The 18,444-nt window shown below is 36.0% G+C and overlaps 1 protein-coding gene across 5 annotated transcripts in view; it reads right to left on the bottom strand.

Moving 5' to 3' along the window:
- Positions 1-1,379: 1,379 nt before the first annotated feature.
- The window catches only part of LOC117122276 (extracellular signal-regulated kinase 2-like), a 28,173-nt gene continuing 11,108 nt past the window's right edge, over positions 1,380-18,444 (bottom strand). For 2 of the 5 annotated variants that reach the window (XM_033267817.1, XM_033267818.1), the window contains 13 exons: positions 13,647-13,745; positions 13,333-13,362; positions 12,697-12,787; positions 11,683-11,813; positions 10,564-10,733; positions 10,259-10,456; positions 9,860-9,994; positions 9,408-9,513; positions 8,851-9,058; positions 6,174-6,272; positions 4,676-4,779; positions 4,241-4,405; positions 1,380-4,007 (listed from right to left, as the gene is read on the bottom strand). In XM_033267817.1, the coding sequence (XP_033123708.1) occupies positions 3,807-4,007; positions 4,241-4,405; positions 4,676-4,779; positions 6,174-6,272; positions 8,851-9,058; positions 9,408-9,513; positions 9,860-9,994; positions 10,259-10,456; positions 10,564-10,733; positions 11,683-11,813; positions 12,697-12,787; positions 13,333-13,344 (1,620 nt within the window). In that variant the 5' untranslated portion in view covers positions 13,345-13,362; positions 13,647-13,745 and the 3' untranslated portion in view covers positions 1,380-3,806. Of the gene's footprint in view, positions 4,008-4,240; positions 4,406-4,675; positions 4,780-6,173; positions 6,273-8,850; positions 9,059-9,407; positions 9,514-9,859; positions 9,995-10,258; positions 10,457-10,563; positions 10,734-11,682; positions 11,814-12,696; positions 12,788-13,332; positions 13,363-13,646; positions 13,746-16,582; positions 16,894-18,444 lie in introns of those variants that run through there. The other 3 variants (XR_004447689.1, XM_033267815.1, XM_033267816.1) reach the window with 3 other exon arrangements.

Here is an 18,444-nt window from a genome sequence, read left to right as displayed (position 1 = left end):
ATAATATATGATATATGACATGATATAATAATTGAATGAATGATGTAGCGGCGTAGGTGAAAACGGGTCCCAGTGCAAGATAGGGGTGGCGCCCGTCGGGGAGAAAAAGCACAATTCGTCGGGGAGTATAAAATATTATATGTATTTTTTACACATTAGTAGACTCTAAAATCGATTAAATAAGCCTTTGAAACCCCTAGATTGTCGAAATTTTCGGGGGCTTCACCCCCAGGACCACTTTCTAAGCCTTTTAATCGAAGCTCGACCACGCCCACTTTGCTTTCGTCGGGGAAACCGGACACCTCGTCGGGGGCCCGGTCGGGCAAATCCTGGCGCCACCCCTGGTGCAAGATTAATTGCAGGTCCCTTTGATGTGAAGCGTCAACCAAGGCCGTAGGTCCTTAGTTACAGCTAGTGGGGGCGCTGGGAGCCGTCAAATTTCCCCGCCCGGTGGGGTGGGGGAATCCCCGAAAGCTTTAACGTTTTAAATTTTCAGGAGCCGTATTTTGAATTAATTTTTAAAGAATGAAAATTCTAAGACTAGGAAACTGATTCACGTTTTCAGAAAAGTAGTGCTTCTTTTCTATTTAACCCATACCCATGGCATAGGATACAAATAAATGCTATAGAATAATAATCTTTCGTAACTATTTAAAGAGGGGCCTATGCGGTCTCAGCAGTTCCAACCTAATCAAGAAAACTGGTGGCACGTAAAATTAAACAATTGAAATGAACACAGCAATCAATAATTATTCCTCTAAAAATACGGTACATGTACAAAAATACGGTACATGTTATTGAGGGGACCACTGGAATTTTTTTCTTCAAAAATATTATCAGTAGGAAATTATTTAAAATCATTTTTATGCCCAGTATCAGCCCCTGACAGCCGCTTTGCACTCACTTCTGCCCATCCAAGGCACTGGAATGACGGACAATTGTATCAAAGTGGTGTAAAAAAATATAAACAAATATTTATTTATTTGAGTGAATGTTGTTTGCACGATGATCATTTGAATTAAGACATGTTTAACACATGTAAAATTTACTCATATTACACTGCTAACAACGTAGGTTATCGTCGTCCCGGTATCATCGTGATCGTTACCATCGGGATCGTCATCGTCATAGCCATCCCAGGGTGAAACAATTGTTTTTAAGCAAATAGGCCTACCGAAGACGAATACTGACGTATCGAATACTTACGTATTCGTGTGCGTGAATACATACATATATGCACTTTATCACTTAGAAATTTAATATACAGAAATCCGTGATTTGTTGGGGAAATCGACATTTCCTATTCGTCACTAATTTTAGAGAGGTATATTTAGGCTGACGACGTTACAATTTCTCTCAACAAACAACAGACAACACAATGAACATCGTCTCTGTATCTTTATTTGACTTTATCAACAGAACTTCTAACATTATGATATACACCTATAATTTTATATTATTTCCCTCCTTACTAACAGTATTACCCATCTCTTGTCAAACCGCCCATGATTTATTACCCTCACACTCTGTTAACCCACTGCTATTACCCCTCCCTTTATCAAACCCAACCCATTATATGACTTCCTGTCATGCACTTTCATTACCCTCTTTCTTGTCAATGACACTGATATTTTCCATCCACATGTACTATAGTCACTCTCACCCTCTTATTACCCTCCCTTTGTTGTCAAGCACACCCTCATACTATTCCTCCTCATATTTTAAATCCCCGCTGTTACCCCTCTCTTCCTCTCCATACATTATATTTCACCTTCCCTTGTTGCAGCCACACTCTCATATAACCCCTTCCTTCTTTTTTAATCACAGCCTCTTATTAAACTTCACATTGCTGGCAACCCCATCGTCTTACTACCTTTCACTTTGTTTTAAATCGCACGTTTTTTATTACCCCATACATATAAAAATGCTATTGTGCTGTTATTAAAGTTTACAGTATAAGTAATATTATACCTTTCATAATACCCTATGAAAATAAACACAAAAAGTCAAATTAGATTGTTAAAACTTGTTCTCCTTTACATAGTAGGCCTATATAATTAGCTGTGATGATACGGTCTCTAAATATTGAGAATTTATTATTTATTTTATCAATGCCATATAGAAAACCAAGTGTTGCATCATGGAGCCTGGCTGGTTCCAGTCAAAAAAAAAAATGTACACAGACCAATAGAAGCGTATATGCATAACACAGACTAGCATTGATTGGGGAGCCAATCAGGTCTGACTGTGCTCTATGTAAAATGTTTTAAACAATCTTATAATAGATTTAAAACACAACTTTTGTATAGCCAATTTTTTTTCTTCTAAAAAACAAAAAAGCTACTTTAATCACAAGGTATAAATATTAGGGGAAAATAAGTTGTTTATTACGATGGACAAGGAATCTATAATTACTCACACTTCAGTACAACACACAAACAAAAACTAATCTTCATTTGGAATACATTAACATCATTGCAAATAAAACAAAGGACGGATTGTGAATAGATATATATTATCTTACAAATAATACAAGTAAAAATTGGTGCAATACAAACAATTAACAAATTACTGTATAACACAGAGTGATGGATCTAAGTAGGAGCAGGAGGGACAGATGCCCCTTTAAATTTACTGACAAATAAATACATTTTAAAACTTTGGCCATATCCAGATATTTCTGGTAGGGCAGTAGAGGGCCATGACCTAAGAGGGATGATTTGGGAAGGGTGCTTCCCCCCTATAATCACTGCCATTTCTAGTAGGGCAGTAGAGGATCATGACCTAGGAGGGATGGTTTGGGAAGGGTGCTTCCCCCCTATAGTCACTGCCATTTCTAGTAGGGCAGTAGAGGATCATGACCTAAGAGGGATGGTTTGGGAAGGGTGCTTCCCTCCCTATAGTCACTGCCATTAGCCAGAGTTTTAGTCAATATCTAAACAGTATTTCACAACAGTAACGCATTGAAAGCATAATAAATAATAAAAATATTTAAAGATTACAGTATTTTTCATATCAAAACTTGAGTTTTATATATTTAAAGATATGCCAGATAAATACATCTTTAGGTAAACATTATATAGCAAAATTAAGTACTACTCTTATATAGACAATATTTTCTAGTATTTAATGGCAAACATCAATACAGTAAACAAATGAATTATTAATGAGCAGGAATAATGGTGCATGGTATGAATGGTTCACAATATCATGGTGCAGACGGTCCATGGTACATCACTACTAGGAATGGTCCATGATGATACAGGGAATGAAAAATCCAAGGTATATAAGGTCCATGTAACATAATGTCTATGGCATGGTTCAGGTGGTCAATGGTATGATACCAGGGCACAAATTATTCAAGGTATACCAGTATTATCTTTAATTATCACCAGTGGAGGTGGAGTGGAGGTAAAATTTATGAGATATTCAAGGTACAAAAATGCATGTGACCATAGTATAATCCATGATATAAGTAGTTTGGATTGCACATGCCAGGAATGATTGTCGCAGAGTACTAATGTGGCACAATCCCATGTAATGCAGTGAACAAATACACAGTTATACTTTTGTCAGATGATTTATAGTAAATGAACCATAATAAGAATACTAAAGCGCTAACTCCAATGTATTCGATGTTCGAAATATGCAGAGCTGTGTGTTGTATACCATACAAGATGGCTGTCGTATTTTCTGCCAATTAAAATACACAAAGCATTGTAGCTGAAATGAGCATAATTTAGTCAAAATATATGAATTGTTAATTTTCAGCCCTGACAACTTGAACGACAACGCAAGTATCTGTGTTACCATTTCATAGTTTTCAATTGTCCTAATGTGCTGGCTTTAACCGTCCCATATGACTGGCTGTAGCTGCCTAGCGCTGACTTCGGAGCTCCAGATGAACCTGTGTTTTTCAATCCGAATTGTTTGCGTCCATAGGAGACAGTTCTCTGTTGCTGTTGCCTGCTGGAATCCTTAGCTGAGATGGGTCTTTGTTGTGGAATCTATAATTAAATTTTTATTAATCAATCAATTAATTCTATTGATGTCAGAAACAGCATGTAAAAGCTGGCTAAATCTCTGAATTAGTACCACTACTACTTTATTACTTTCAAATGCACCCTCAATACAACATAATTAAAAATGATACAATAAAGTAAGGTTAGAACAGTTCAGGCAATACATTACACCACACACCAAATTATTTCAACTGTGCATGAGTAAAATGTAGACATACCACTTTAGAGGTTTTCATTCCTAAACTCTCATTGCTTGATGTACCCCTATCACTGTCTCGTGTGATTGTTGCATTCTTCATACCGGCTGAAAAAGAGCGGGTTCGTTGATGCACAACTGGTTTTCTTGCAGACCGATGAGTGTTCTCATTTGCATATCCATTAACCTGAAGGTATAAGTTAAAACAATAAACATTTAAGTTTACTGGTTGAAATAAAATAATTTTCCTAAAGACATGTTGTAGAAGTCCAGGTTAAATTTCATTCATATCTGGTAATTCTTAAATTGCATGCTCCAGTGGGCATTGTTTTGCCAATTATGGTAAAGGCAGTGAAATTACTACTGAAGTTGATGCCAGTTAAGCATACAGACAAATCCACTACACTTTGCTTTTCAACATGTAATTACACACATATGATGATGCACATTGACTTACTATGTTTCCACCTTCTTTAGATTGTTGGCTAGTTACATAATCCGCAACCCTAGATGATCTGTGCACGTTTCCTATTGTCGCATATTGATTTCGATTTGTACGACCTGCAGAAAATAATTTGTTCATCAGACTGATTGTAATTGCAATCATGTATGTATGTATATTATATATAGAGCATAATGCCAATCAGTGGCGTATATCTAGAAGTCTTGAAATGGGGGAGTGCTGATGTAGGATGCAAAGATGTAATGGGCGGGGGACTCGATGATCAGTTGAGGGGCGCTAATTCGCAAAATAAGGTGATTTTAGGTCATTTTTAACTACTTGACTGTGTTTTTTTTGGGGGTGGGGGCGACAGGGGAGTAATTTTTGGGGGAGCGTGCGCCCCCGAGCATCCCACTAGATACACCACTGATGGCAATACTTGTGGATGGAGAGAGGCAACCTGAAGAAAGTGCCCTGCCTTGGAAAAACAAATGGCTACCATGATTTCCAGCAGCATGACCAAATATAAATCTAAAGCGATGTGAGGACAAGAAGATTAGGTAGTAGTTACTGTAGTAACATAAACTATAAACAAAGTGAATGGCAATTAACATAAATGTAAAGACAAACTCATTATTTTAATATTCAAAATGAGGATTGAAACATTAACTAAAGTAATGTGATCATGATATAGCAAAGCATTTGTTAGCAGGTAGTTTAGTGTCATGATTTGTAAATAATACAAATCAGCTGTGCGCTGATGAAAGCACTCGCTGTCAGTTAAAGGTATTAAGGAGAAGGCAAATAAGAATATATTTTCTCATTACAAGTCCTAATCATGTAAGCATAGAATATTTAAGCAGTAGAGTAGTGGTTATATATCTGTGAGTGTGGTATATACTAGGTGCAGTACTAATGCAAAATATTGTCTACAAAGGGCTAAACCAGAAGCTTTTGATGACAATTTAGTACTAGTAAGCACTTACATTTTAATAAAATATCTACAGCATGCACAAATTGATTTAGATATTACAATACAGTATATATATATTTTTTAAATTTTTTTTCTTCTCTGTTGTTGTTAAGCGCCTCGAGGTTGTGTCAACATGAGGCGCTATATAAATCCAGAATTATTATTATTATTATTATTATTATTATTATTATCATTATTATTATTATATTTTCAATCTATTTTAATATCCAATGATCAATTGCTCTACAACCCAAGCTTAGTACTTATTCCTTTTGTTTCTCAAGGAACTGCCTACAATCCTATAGCACAACTGATTGGTAATGATGTATCATAAGAAATCAAATTTGGTAGCAGAAAGCCTCTATTTAGGATGCAATTAAATAGGATACTTTGCTTTCTAAATCCCTGATTTTCTATAAATTTTATTAGTTTCTATAATATATAAACCATCTACAGTATTATTAGGTGAGATAAGTTTGAAAATGGCAATTCTCAGGCGAAGGTTAATGAATTTGCTTATTGCATAATCAAGGTAATCACCTGGCAAGAGTGAGGAAGAACCGTGGTAAGGATGTTTGGAGTTGCCTAAAGGTTGACGCACCGTGTTGGCACACAACGGTGGTCGTTGCAATTTACGTTCTGGAGTTTTGGAAACACAAACAAGCAAGACCACAGCAGATAAGAAATCAAAACATCATTAATTTATGTTACAAGATCAATCATACAGAAACACATTGATAATTAAAATAACTGAAAATTGAATCGGATTTTGTCATATAGATGTAGTTCATGCTGTATGTCACTGTGTCAAGTACAGTAGTATGTGCTAGATGTCATTGTCACCAATACTTAAGTACCTGCTTGATGTCATTGTCACAAATACAGTAGTACATGCTAGATGTCATTGGCACAAGTAAAGCAGTACATGCTGTATGAGATTGTCACAAGTAAACCAGTACATTCTAGATGTCACTGTCACAAGTACAGTAGTAAATGTACTAGATGTTATTGTCACAAGTACAGTACCTGTAAATGCTAGGCAATGTCAAAAGTACAGTCAATGCCAACAAGCTACACACCATTGCCACAAGTACAGTTGTACATGCTGAATGACATTGTACAGTAAGATGATAAATTTCATAGTCACATGTATAATTTGTGATTGTCACAAATAGAGTAGCAGTATGCTAAACAACACTAGGCATTTTTTGTTTTGACTACGCAGACAATCTACTACGAACTAATGGACCGTGACGGCAACGCCAAGACACTCTTCGCGTTCTCACTCTTTTAGGGTGACTACGACGACGCAGCACACATACACACGGAGGAGAGTTAGACGTCAACCATGGTTTTATTACCAGGGAACATGGTTCCCTTGTTTTATATTTTAAAAAGGGAAATGTGAAAAAAAACTTTAGTCACTATTCCCTGATTTACCTAATTTTATGTTGTGACTTATAAATATTCATTTATTGTACATGTATAAATAGGCCTTCATAAAACATTTAATTACTCACTTGTTTTTAATTCATTATTGAACGAACAATGCTCGATTGCGGATGCGATGAAAATTGCAACCCACAACAAAAAAATTACCAGCAGTTTTGCCAAGCAATCTGGTGATCTGTAGTACATGCTAGATGTCATTGGCACAAGTAAAGCAGTACATGCTGTACGAGATTGTCACAAGTAAAGCAGTACATTCTAGATGTCACTGTCACAAGTACAGTAGTAAATGTACTAGATGTTATTGTCACAAGTACAGTACCTGTAAATGCTAGGCAATGTCAAAAGTACAGTCAATGCCAACAAGGTACACACCATTGCAACAAGTACAGTCGTACATGCTGAATGACATTGTACAGTAAGATGATAAATTTCATAGTCACATGTATAATTTGTGATTGTCACAAATAGAGTAGCAGTATGCTAAACAACACTAGGCAATTTTTGTTTCGACTACGTGGACAATCTACTACGAACTAATGGACCGTGACGGCAACGCCAAGACACTCTTCACGTACTACACCAAGAGCTGTTCTCGCTCTTTTAGGGCGACTACGACGACGCAGCACACGTACACACTGAGGAGAGTTAGACGTCAACCATGGTTTTATTACCAGGGAACACGGTTCCCTTGTTTTATATTTTAAAAAGGGAAATGTGAAAAAAAACTTTAGTCAAATACTGTAGACAAAATAAAAAGTTTTCAGAAAAACTGAGTGATGTTTCGCTGTTGGCTAGGATTCAGGCTAGGCCTAACCTAGGTAGGTGTCAAAAGAGTCGCGGACCGGGAGAAGAGGGGTGTCAAGCCTGCTCAGCCAATTTGCCAAAGGCAACGATGATGTACAAATAAATGTACATAACAATTTTAAAGAGAGGTATTTTTATAGGCCAGCAAGGCTACTGTGATCCACAATATCAAGGGCGCAGAGGCCCTAGCTAGGTGACACCATATAATGTGTTTTCTCCCACCAAAAATCCACCTTGACAAGGCTTGGCTAGGCCTAAGCGTAAGGCCCCTTTTTCACTATTCCCTGATTTACCTAATTTTATGTTGTGACTTATAAATATTCATTTATTGTACATGTATAAATAGGCCTTCATAAAACATTTAATTACTCACTTGTTTTTAATTCATTATTGAACGAACAATGCTCGATCGCGGATGCGATGAAAATTGCAACCCACAACAAAAAAATTACCAGCAGTTTTGCCAAGCAATCTGGTGATCTGATTGGTCAATATTAGGGTAGTCGCCACTACGCCAAATTCAGAAATTGGGGTAGTTGCGGAAGCTATCACAACGCCGATTTAGTCAGTAAGGTTTGTGAGCATGCGCAGATGTCTGTTACGCTCTATTAATTTGTAGTAGACTGGCCACGTAGTCAAAACGAAAAATGCCTAATGTCACAGACTACACTACATACTATCAAAATAGACATAATTGTGACACGTTATGTACAGTAGAATAGAATTTAGATATCCTTGTTACAACTACAGAAATGTATGCTAACATGCTTGTACTGTAAGGAACACTAGAAGAAATATTATACCATTACCTAATAAGGAATATTGAATTGTGTTCTAAAACTCAGATAAAGTAACTTAAAGGTATAAAATAGTTAGTGTCACAAACGAACAAATTATGAAAATTCCATTAAGTGAAAGACAAACTACAAATCAAAAACTTAGTTTTTACAAGATGAGTCACCTGAATATTGAGCATAGGCAGAGGGCGCTGCCCCTGAAGCGTTCAGTGCTGCTGACTTTGGCCTTCCTGATAATAGGCCATTGGCACGGTGTGATGTAACTATTTCAGAATGGTAAGGCTCTGCAGGTGGGGGAATTTCTTTGGTTGTTGGGGCGCTCTTAATCTCTCTTCGTATTCTCCTACTTTGTGACTTTTTCTCTCGCATCATCTACATTGATGGAATGTAAATAAAACATTAGTCTTGTGCACAATAAATAAGCTGCAATTAAATTTGATGAACCATATTATTGTGACCCATGGATTAAAATAATTAATCTCTTTCAGTGTGATCGAGGACAAACTAGGAATCTAATCCAGTCAAGGAGTTCCTTTAATAGTCGGACGCAGCATATTGGATGCTAGAACTCTGCCTCACGGATGCGACAGGCATCAGTGGGAGGAATAAAACTGAACTAGTAGTGTACATGAACTTGATTTGATCATTGATTCTGAATTATGACCAATTCTAAAATAAGACTTCATAAAATTCAAAGTTGTGAGTAATTACTGAAGCCCACCTCATAAAGCTTTTCTCTGTATTCGTTAATAGATAATTGCACATCGTCATCTAATGGAGGTACAACATCATAATCTAATGAAATCTCCTCATCTGGATTATGAAACCTGAAAGACAACAGATGATAAATCAGTGACATAATTATAATATTGTAATATTACTACCTATAACTTATAGAACAGGTAATTTTATATATAATAATTTTCAAAGCTTGTTTGGCAATTATTTGCATAATGTTCTTAATTTGAGTAAAAAAATATGTTGGTAAGGTTTCTGCATACCATTGTCACTGGTTTTTGTGCACAAAGCATAAATGTAAACAACATATTCACAATTAAAATATGTATACTGTGAAAATGGCTATTTTGTATTTATGTTTCATATTAAATATATCAAGAATCAAGATATAAATTACGGTAACATTCTAAGGCCTAAAGATTCTGAAGAGCATACCTAGCAACGTATGGATGTGCAAGGGCTTGTTCAGCAGTCAGTCTCTTGTCAGGGTTGAAAGGAAGGAGTTTGGCTAGGAGGTCTATAGCATCCGCCGGTGCATCTGGCAGAATGTCTTCAAATGTTTGCCTATGCCTGCAAGAAATTTCAATTTCGATCATTCATATACTGCAAATATTAGCCAAAAATTCTGTGCTGTGAAATAATATCTACAATATAATTTGTTTTTAAGGTTTACAATATTTGGAACCAAATTGGAAATGTTGTGAATCATAACCTCTCTTTATATAAAATTGTGCATACATCTATAAATACTGCAATCCTTATTATATTTCCCTTTGATTTTGATTGGTTAATCTTAGGTAAAAAGTTGCATGTTCAGTCAAGCGTGCCACCTACCTTACGCATGCTTTGTCTAATACTGTTGCGCCATAGTTGGACTGGATCGCCTCAACATCTTGCTTTGAAGGTCTTTCAATCAGGCTCATGATTCTTTCAATTTGATTAAATGTTGATGTTCCTGGAAAAAGGGGTTTACCCTTCAATAATTCACCAAGTATACAACCTATACTCCACATATCAACTCCTTTTGTGTATCTATAAAACAAATCATCAATTGTATTATTAATAACAAATGTAATGTTTACAGAGTAAACCATGTTATGTAATAGTTTACTTTAAAAATTGGATGACGACGAGTTTACCTTTTGGAAGCCAAAAGAATCTCTGGAGCACGGTACCATCTGGTTGCCACATATTCAGTAAGTGCTGGGTTCGTGTGATCAAAGTCGTCTTCCAGTTGTGTAATTGAGCGCGCCAGACCAAAATCAGCAACTTTCAGAAAGCATTCGGAATCTAATAATAAGTTTGATGGCTAAAAAAAATTGATTTTGAATTGTTTATAAACATATAAGCTTAGAAATATATCAAAAATTAACAAACAATACTTCTTTTTAGCTCCGATGATGAGCTCTAGGAATACCCTGCTGATTGACTGCGCTTTTTTGCTGATTGACTGCTTTCTTTTTCACAGCTGATTGATCTTGCTTTTTTGTTGATTGACTGTGCTTTTTTCATTTTTTAGATAAAAAAATAACAGGCTCATCCTGGAATTTAACCAGGGACCTTCACACTATAACGTACATTCATGCCTCTAGACCAAGAAGCCATAGTTACTGTGTCTCACACCCTAAGCTACCTACATTCATGCCTGTAGACCAACGAGCTCTGGAATAATCAGCCTACTGATAAATCTTTTTTGCTGATTGACTGATTAATGGATCTTTTTTCATTTTCAGAGAAAAAAAAAATAACGGCCTTGTCTGGGAATTGAACCACGTACCTCTCACACCCTAAGTTACATTCATGCCTCTAGACCACCAGGGCTAGCTACTGTGTTTCACACCCTCTACATTCATGCCTCTAGACCAACGAGCCATAGTTATTGTGTAATTTTGATGAAGCTATAGGAATACTCAGCCGGTTGATTGATCGGTTGATTGATTGATTGTTTGATTGATTGTTTGATTGATTGTTTGATTGATTAAAAGATCAAAAAGAGTTGATAAAAAGATTTCTTGTGTGGGAGGCCATTAGGGCCAACACACTCTACTGTCTCTATTATACTACCATTATTGGAGCTTTCGAGATTACGAGAACTTGTTTTTTTATAAGCTTCATCTGTTAACTTTTGATTTACCTGGTTTTGTTTTACATTGGATGCACCGTTACGTACAAGCGCCACTGTTGTAAAAGTGTCGTTTCAAAATTAAGAATATATACTATAGAATTCTATAGCAAAAACAATATTGTAAGGACTCTACCTTCTTATCTCTATGTATGACATTTCCAGAGTGCAAGTATTTAGTTGCTTTTAGAAGTTGGTACATGATGTATCTCTTGTGTACATCCTTTAGAATTCCACCTTTCTTTATCACTGCATGTAAATCCGTATCTGGAAGAAGGATATCACGTAATATCAAAATTATGTCCTTTATCTCAGTGGTCAAAAGTCTTCCACGATTTGCAAAAGACCCTGTCTCCTAAACAACTTCAAACAAGGAAAAATAGAGAGGTTTCGCATGCGAACGAATACGCGTAAGCATACATTTAGCTGCTATCCCTAACGGTTTGTATCCATGCTGTGTTTTTCGCAATAAGAGCGAAATTTATGCATCTAGCCTTAGGCCTCGTCTAGGCCTAGGCTATTCCCAATGCCGCAGCCAGGATTTTCAAACAGTGCGGGACAATATCAGGGTGGACCCACTTTTCAAATAACGTGAACCCATTTTTCTAAAAGTTTACCCATTTTTTGCAAAAAAGAAAAATCTGGACACATTTTCTTAAGATTTTACTTAATTTGGGTTAAATATGAGAAATCTGGACCCATTTAAAAAAAAAATGTGGACCCATTCTTTGTGGACCCATTAGAAAAATTGTGTGGGAATGTCCCAGCTAACCCAACAGCTGGCTACGGCATTGGCTATTCCGTTTCTTCTCCCATCATGCTTCTCAAAATCAGATTTTGGCATGGCCTAAAGTTTTGGTATGTAAATTGGAAGCCGAATAATCCTCCTTCCCTTGTTGCCCAGAAGAGTTGGTTATTTCGTGACCCAAAAATGCCTGCCTACTATAAGCAAGGCTTAGGGAATTGTCTCACAGCAAAATAAAACAAAGAAAGCTCATTAATTCTAGTAGCTTTTCCCAATTTGGGACCCCTGTGTTTATCCTTCATGTGTAATCAAAGATAAATATTTTAAATGGACAGGCAAATATTCAGTCTTAACTTGACTAGTGAAATATTTAACTTGAATTTAATTGTATATTGAATTGCTTACCCATGAATTCAAACACCAGGTATATATCTTTGTCATTCTCCGCTTTCATAACATTTAATAACTTGACAATATTCTCATGATCACCAAATTCCTGCCAATCAAAAACAAATTCATAATAATTATAATCATTTTCTTATTTTGAATAATATTCTATAAGAATCACCTATTCATTAAGAGAAACTAATGATTACCTTACAAAAATTAAAATGAAACTGATACCGTTAAAGAAGAATGAAAAAGAATGAGTTGTAATGAGAGGGGGAATGATGAATCGGGGAATGATGAGTCATGTGCGTTTTGAGGGTGAGAGTGGAGTTCTTTGCTTGGGAATAACATTTCAAAGATACAGTGGGGATCAATCAGTTAAGATAACTTGTTGCCAGATAATTGGGAAAGGATCAAGTATATACAGGAAGTAACAAGGAGGGGAGAAATAGTAAGTATATTCAAAAAGATAGAAACTATGGAAGATAAGTATGTGTTCCTGTATGGTTGCAGAGAACGTCAGGATGAGGGTTAGAAATTGGATCCTATACATCTGAAAAGGAAAATGGAAAAGATAGGGCACAGTACTTTAAAATCAAATCACAGTGTAAAACAAAAAATGCTGAAAAAAGTTGACAACGAAACACTAACCTGAAGAAACATTATCTCTCTAAACGTTCGCTGAAAATGAAATTAAAATACAATTAAACACTCATTTAATTTAAGTTTGTTCATAGCATAAAAGAAAATTCAGTAGCACCAATTGCTCCTGTTACATTGAACTCATTTAACCTGGTGCAAAACAACAAAAGTAATGAACTTTTGCAAACACACAGACCTCACACTAGGTTAAGGATTAATGCTTTGTATTTTTGAATCAGTTGCTGATGCACACACAAAAACAATAAAAACATTCAGATTAAAAGAGATTAAACTTGTACGCTACTTTTTACACCCATGCCTACCTGTGCGTCTGTTTGATTTCGGAATGCATCAAATATTTTCTTTAAGGCAACAACCTCTCCTGTTTTTCTATCAATTGCTTTCCACACTATTCCATATGCCTGGGGAAATATCAGAATTAAAATCAATTTTTTACACTGTCATCTATAAGATATATTATAGTTTTTCCACGTTTTTATAATACAAAATGCTAGGAGAAGCTTATATTCAATGTAAAAAGGTCACAAAATAGAAGGGTACAGTTCTTCCAATTGGAAAGTAGAACAACTGATAAATTTGCCATAAACCAACCATTATGGGTAAATACAAAAATAATAACCAGGATACTCAACAGCCGACTTACACAGCAGACTCATTTCTGTGATCATAAAATGTGTCATTTAAACTATGGATTTTCCCAATGCGGACTAGAAACCAAAACGGCAATACGTCAAAATGGCAATGACCAAAATGGCAACACTTTTTTACCATAACCGCAATGAACCACAACGACAAGAAGTCAAAATGGCAATAAAACAAAATGGCAGCACTTTTTTACCATAACGACAATGAACCAAAACAAAAACAAGTCAAAATGATAATAAACCAAAATGACCAAAAAGGCCAGGGTGTATGGAGAAAAAGTTCTGTAAATTGTACTTTACTGCATAGTATTTTTTTTAAAATCTGATATAAATGTATTTGATTTAACAAATTAATTCAATATCATAACAAAATGCATTGGCCTTTATTATGATGAATCATTCAGAAATTGATAAATTATTTCTATAATAATGTACTCTACACATCATTGTTTTCAATATAGGACACTACAAACTATACTGTACTACAATATTACAAAAACACACACTAAAATGACGATGATAGGCCTAATCTAAATTAATTTCAAAAGACAGTAATTCAATTTTCCGAAACGATAACAATTGTGAAAAAAAATGGGGGGTGGGGCCGGGGTAAGCCCGGCCCCCACCCTTCTAAATCCGCCCCTGTAAAGTATTAGGCCTAGGCCCAGAGCCATACATAAAGAGTTGCGACATTCCGCTCCTCAGTTTGCGAAAGTCACATGGTATACACCATCCATTTTTGTGTCAAAATCTTCCCAATGAACACATGCAAAGTATATGTGTTAGGTACATTACACAGTATTTTGACATGTTTAATTGTGTTTATGATGTTATTACTTAATTGATAACTATTTAATATCAAAAGCACGATTTTGAATTTATCTTTAGAATTGCCTCTGTCAAAAAAGCTATGTTTTGCTCTTTACTTTTGGCCTACACAATATCAGTTTAGGGCCAATATATTGCAGCCAACTGACCTATACTATTTTTAATATTATAAATAATATTAATAATCAAATTAATAATGTAAGATTTGTGGGCTCACTCATATTCAATTTTAAAGAACAACACTTCGGACAGTGGCGTAACGATGGGGTCGGGGGCCCTGTGTATTGTTTAAACTGGGGGCCTTTTTTGGCTCCCAGTCACCAATTCCATTGTGGGATTTTAGATGTGCATTGTTATTCTAAATGTCTTTAACGACGAATAAATGATATAATATGGATCCAGAAAATTGAGGCCAGGGAGGGACTTTCACAGTTGAATCTATACCACCTCAGACCCACCATGGTTGAGGCTGAGGTAAGAAAATTTATGAATATGGCACCTTTAGATGGGTGGAAATGGCACTTCACAGACATAAAATTGTGAATATATTTTTTTTTTATCTCCAGTTAAAAAATATTTTGACAAATTTAGTGGGGCCCTGGGCCGCCGGTCACCCCCTCTCTCACTCTTTATTCCGCCACTGGATATAGTATGATAATAATGTCCTACAGTCGATTTCACACATACACATTATGCTGTTGCCCTTGTGGGGCTGAGATAAGAAAATGTATTATTATGGCACGTCTAGGGCCGGAAATGGCACTCACAGACATAAAATTGTGAATATAAAATTCTTTTTATCTCCATTTTAATTTTCTTTTTTTAGGGGGGGCCCCTTCTCTTTAATGATATATGCCCTAGAGTCGATTTCAGAGACACATTATGGTGTTATTTATCAACAAAGTCCTTTTTGGTAGGGTACCAGATTGTGGAAACTATGGGTAGGGCCACTTCGGGGCCCTGCGGACCACCGCATGAGAGCGCATAGGCGTTACGCCACTGAATTCGGATACTCTATTTACGGATCATTGAAATCGGTAAAGCCAGCCAAGGCTAAAAGCAATGGTACTGGCTGATTATTATTGGACTGCCAACACTGATTTTGATAAAGTAGGCAGGAAAAAATGATACGGCATTAACAAGACAATGAACTAGGACCAAAAAAAACTTCACGCTGAAAACTTTCTTACTGATTGCCAAATGGCAGCCACTCGTCGTGCTAGCGAACAGATTCGCTGTACTTAATTTGTGGGCTTATTTGTTGAAAAAGGTACTTTGTGAGTGGTTAAATCATGTGAACATGTTTGTTAATTATATATTGTGATTGTTAGAAGAACATTGAGGTAAAAAACTTTAAGAATTAAAAGTTCTTGCAATTTCTTAATGATTGCAAAATGGCAGCCGCTCGTCGTGCTAGCGAACACAGATTCGCTGTACTTATTCGTGGGCTTATTTGTTGAAAAAGGTACTTTGTGAGTGGTTAAATCAGGTGAAAATATTTGTTAATTATATGTTGTGACTGTGAAAAGAACGTTGAGGTAAAAAAAATTAAGAATTAAATGTTAGGTGCGAAAGTGCATTAGCGCCGCCTAGGGTTAGTGGGTTAGTTTGGTCCGGGGGTCCTTAGCCTAGGCTAGGCATACCACCTCCGAATCTTCTCAAGCCTAAGCCTAGCCTAGGCCCTAACCTCTAGGCCTAGTCTAGCGCTATGAAAGCAAAACAAAATCCAGAAAAACGCTAACAATACTGCATGACAGACTACTTACGCCTTTTCCTAATCTTTTCTTGATTTCATATTTTTTCAAAACGTGGTCTTCAATATCGGAACTCATTGCAATTGTTTAATCTTTTAGCCTCAAATTCTAAGTAAAATGCTAGGCTAGCTAGGCGCTTTCTAAAGCCGCCGTCAACTCATCGGTCTACAGCAAAGATCTGGTCTAGCGACCACCAAAACCAAGCTGTCCCACACACAACGACCATTACAAGGAAAATAGATCCTGAATATTTTGTTTTAATTTATGAATAATAACTTTATAGACTAAATTAATTAGGAAGTCTTAATCATGAAAAAATATAAGATAATAAGAGAGTAACAGATAATGATATAGGTGGTTCATGTTGAACTCTGCCACTGCGCCTTGATATACAAATTGACGAGTGTGGTGGTCGCCATTTTGTTTTTAGTCGGTTTCTCATTATTTACACAATGCCATGGTAACTACAGTTTTAGATGGCACCGAATTATAATTGATTTATCAACTTCATCTCGCTTTCAAGAGACATCTACATTACTGTAAATTTTATTACATTAAATAATATAAAAGAAATTTTAAAACATTGCTTAATTTGTAACTAGCATTTTTGATTTGATGAATTTAATTTATACAATAATAGGCTTACATACCGGTAGCGTCTACTGTATAAAATAATTTAATAATATGCAATCATGCAATAATAGAAGGCCAAAATTTGAAAAGCCCAAAAAAGAAAAAAAAAAAAAGCAGAAAAACAATCAATTTGATTACAAGAAAACTACTAAGAACTTATGTCTTGGGCTAGTAGGGCAAACAACAAAATAAAAATCATTTTGGAGCCAAGGATAAAATACAAATGATCCAACAGAGGGTTCTTTAAAAATTGACTGCATAATTAACAGAAACTGTGTTCGAATCGGATAGAATAATACAAAATAAAAAAGTGCTTATTATTATTAAGCCTACTTTTCCTTGTAATAATCGAAGAAAGGCACCATTCAATTTTCGGAAAAAAGGTCAAAGAACAAGATCAGGGTCATGGAAATTCGATTTTTTACTCTCGAGCATATATAAAATAATGGAATCGCACGATATTCAGGCAATACTAAAGAAAACAATAAGGCTGAATACAAGATACAAGATTCTTTTATTGTCACTGGTACATAAAATACAAGTAAAATTCGTCTTCCCGATGCAAAAATAAAATTAGTATAAAAGTTTGTCTATCAAATTAATCTGCTACTGATAAATTCTTCAAATCATGTGGTTAAATACATTATATACTATGCCTGAGTTCCCCCCCCCCATCCCACCTTTTGGTGATAAATGATTTAGGCGATCCAAAGTGTGCCACAATTTTATTTATAGCATTTCTGCAGACCTCTAAAGTAGGTTACATATTGAAACAACATACTGTGATCAACCGCCAGTTTCAGGAGAAAAATGAAAACGGTTTTACTATTACTAGTAATAGGCTACCGTGAAAAATGACGCGAAGCCAATGTGACCAGTGATGATGCGAATCAAATTATGCTAGGGCTGATGGGAAATCATGCTAAATTATGCCAAAAGTTAAATCTAGTAGTTATTTGAGTAACATGAAATGAAATCAACACTACTCTCAATACTAGCTGACCAATGGTACCGCCAAGATCGACGGGGATCTGATGTTTCCGACCACTGGAAGGGGTGGGGAATGAAAAGGCCGATTTTCCCGATGGGAGAAGTGTTAGAGCCATGGGATCACAGGACCTTCAAAGGGGGAAGTGGGGCGACTCTCCTGAGAAGAAAATGCCTACACATTTACGGACTCGAAAAGCTTTAAACGAGTGTCACACTCGGTAATTTTTTTTCTCCCCAACGAATTATGATTG

The sequence above is a fragment of the Anneissia japonica genome, unplaced genomic scaffold (assembly GCF_011630105.1).
Source record: "Anneissia japonica isolate Jap-2015-1 unplaced genomic scaffold, ASM1163010v1 scaffold287708_len1499824_cov190, whole genome shotgun sequence".
NCBI classification, from domain to species: domain Eukaryota; kingdom Metazoa; phylum Echinodermata; class Crinoidea; order Comatulida; family Comatulidae; genus Anneissia; species Anneissia japonica.
This window is presented reverse-complemented; position numbering and strand designations above follow the sequence as displayed.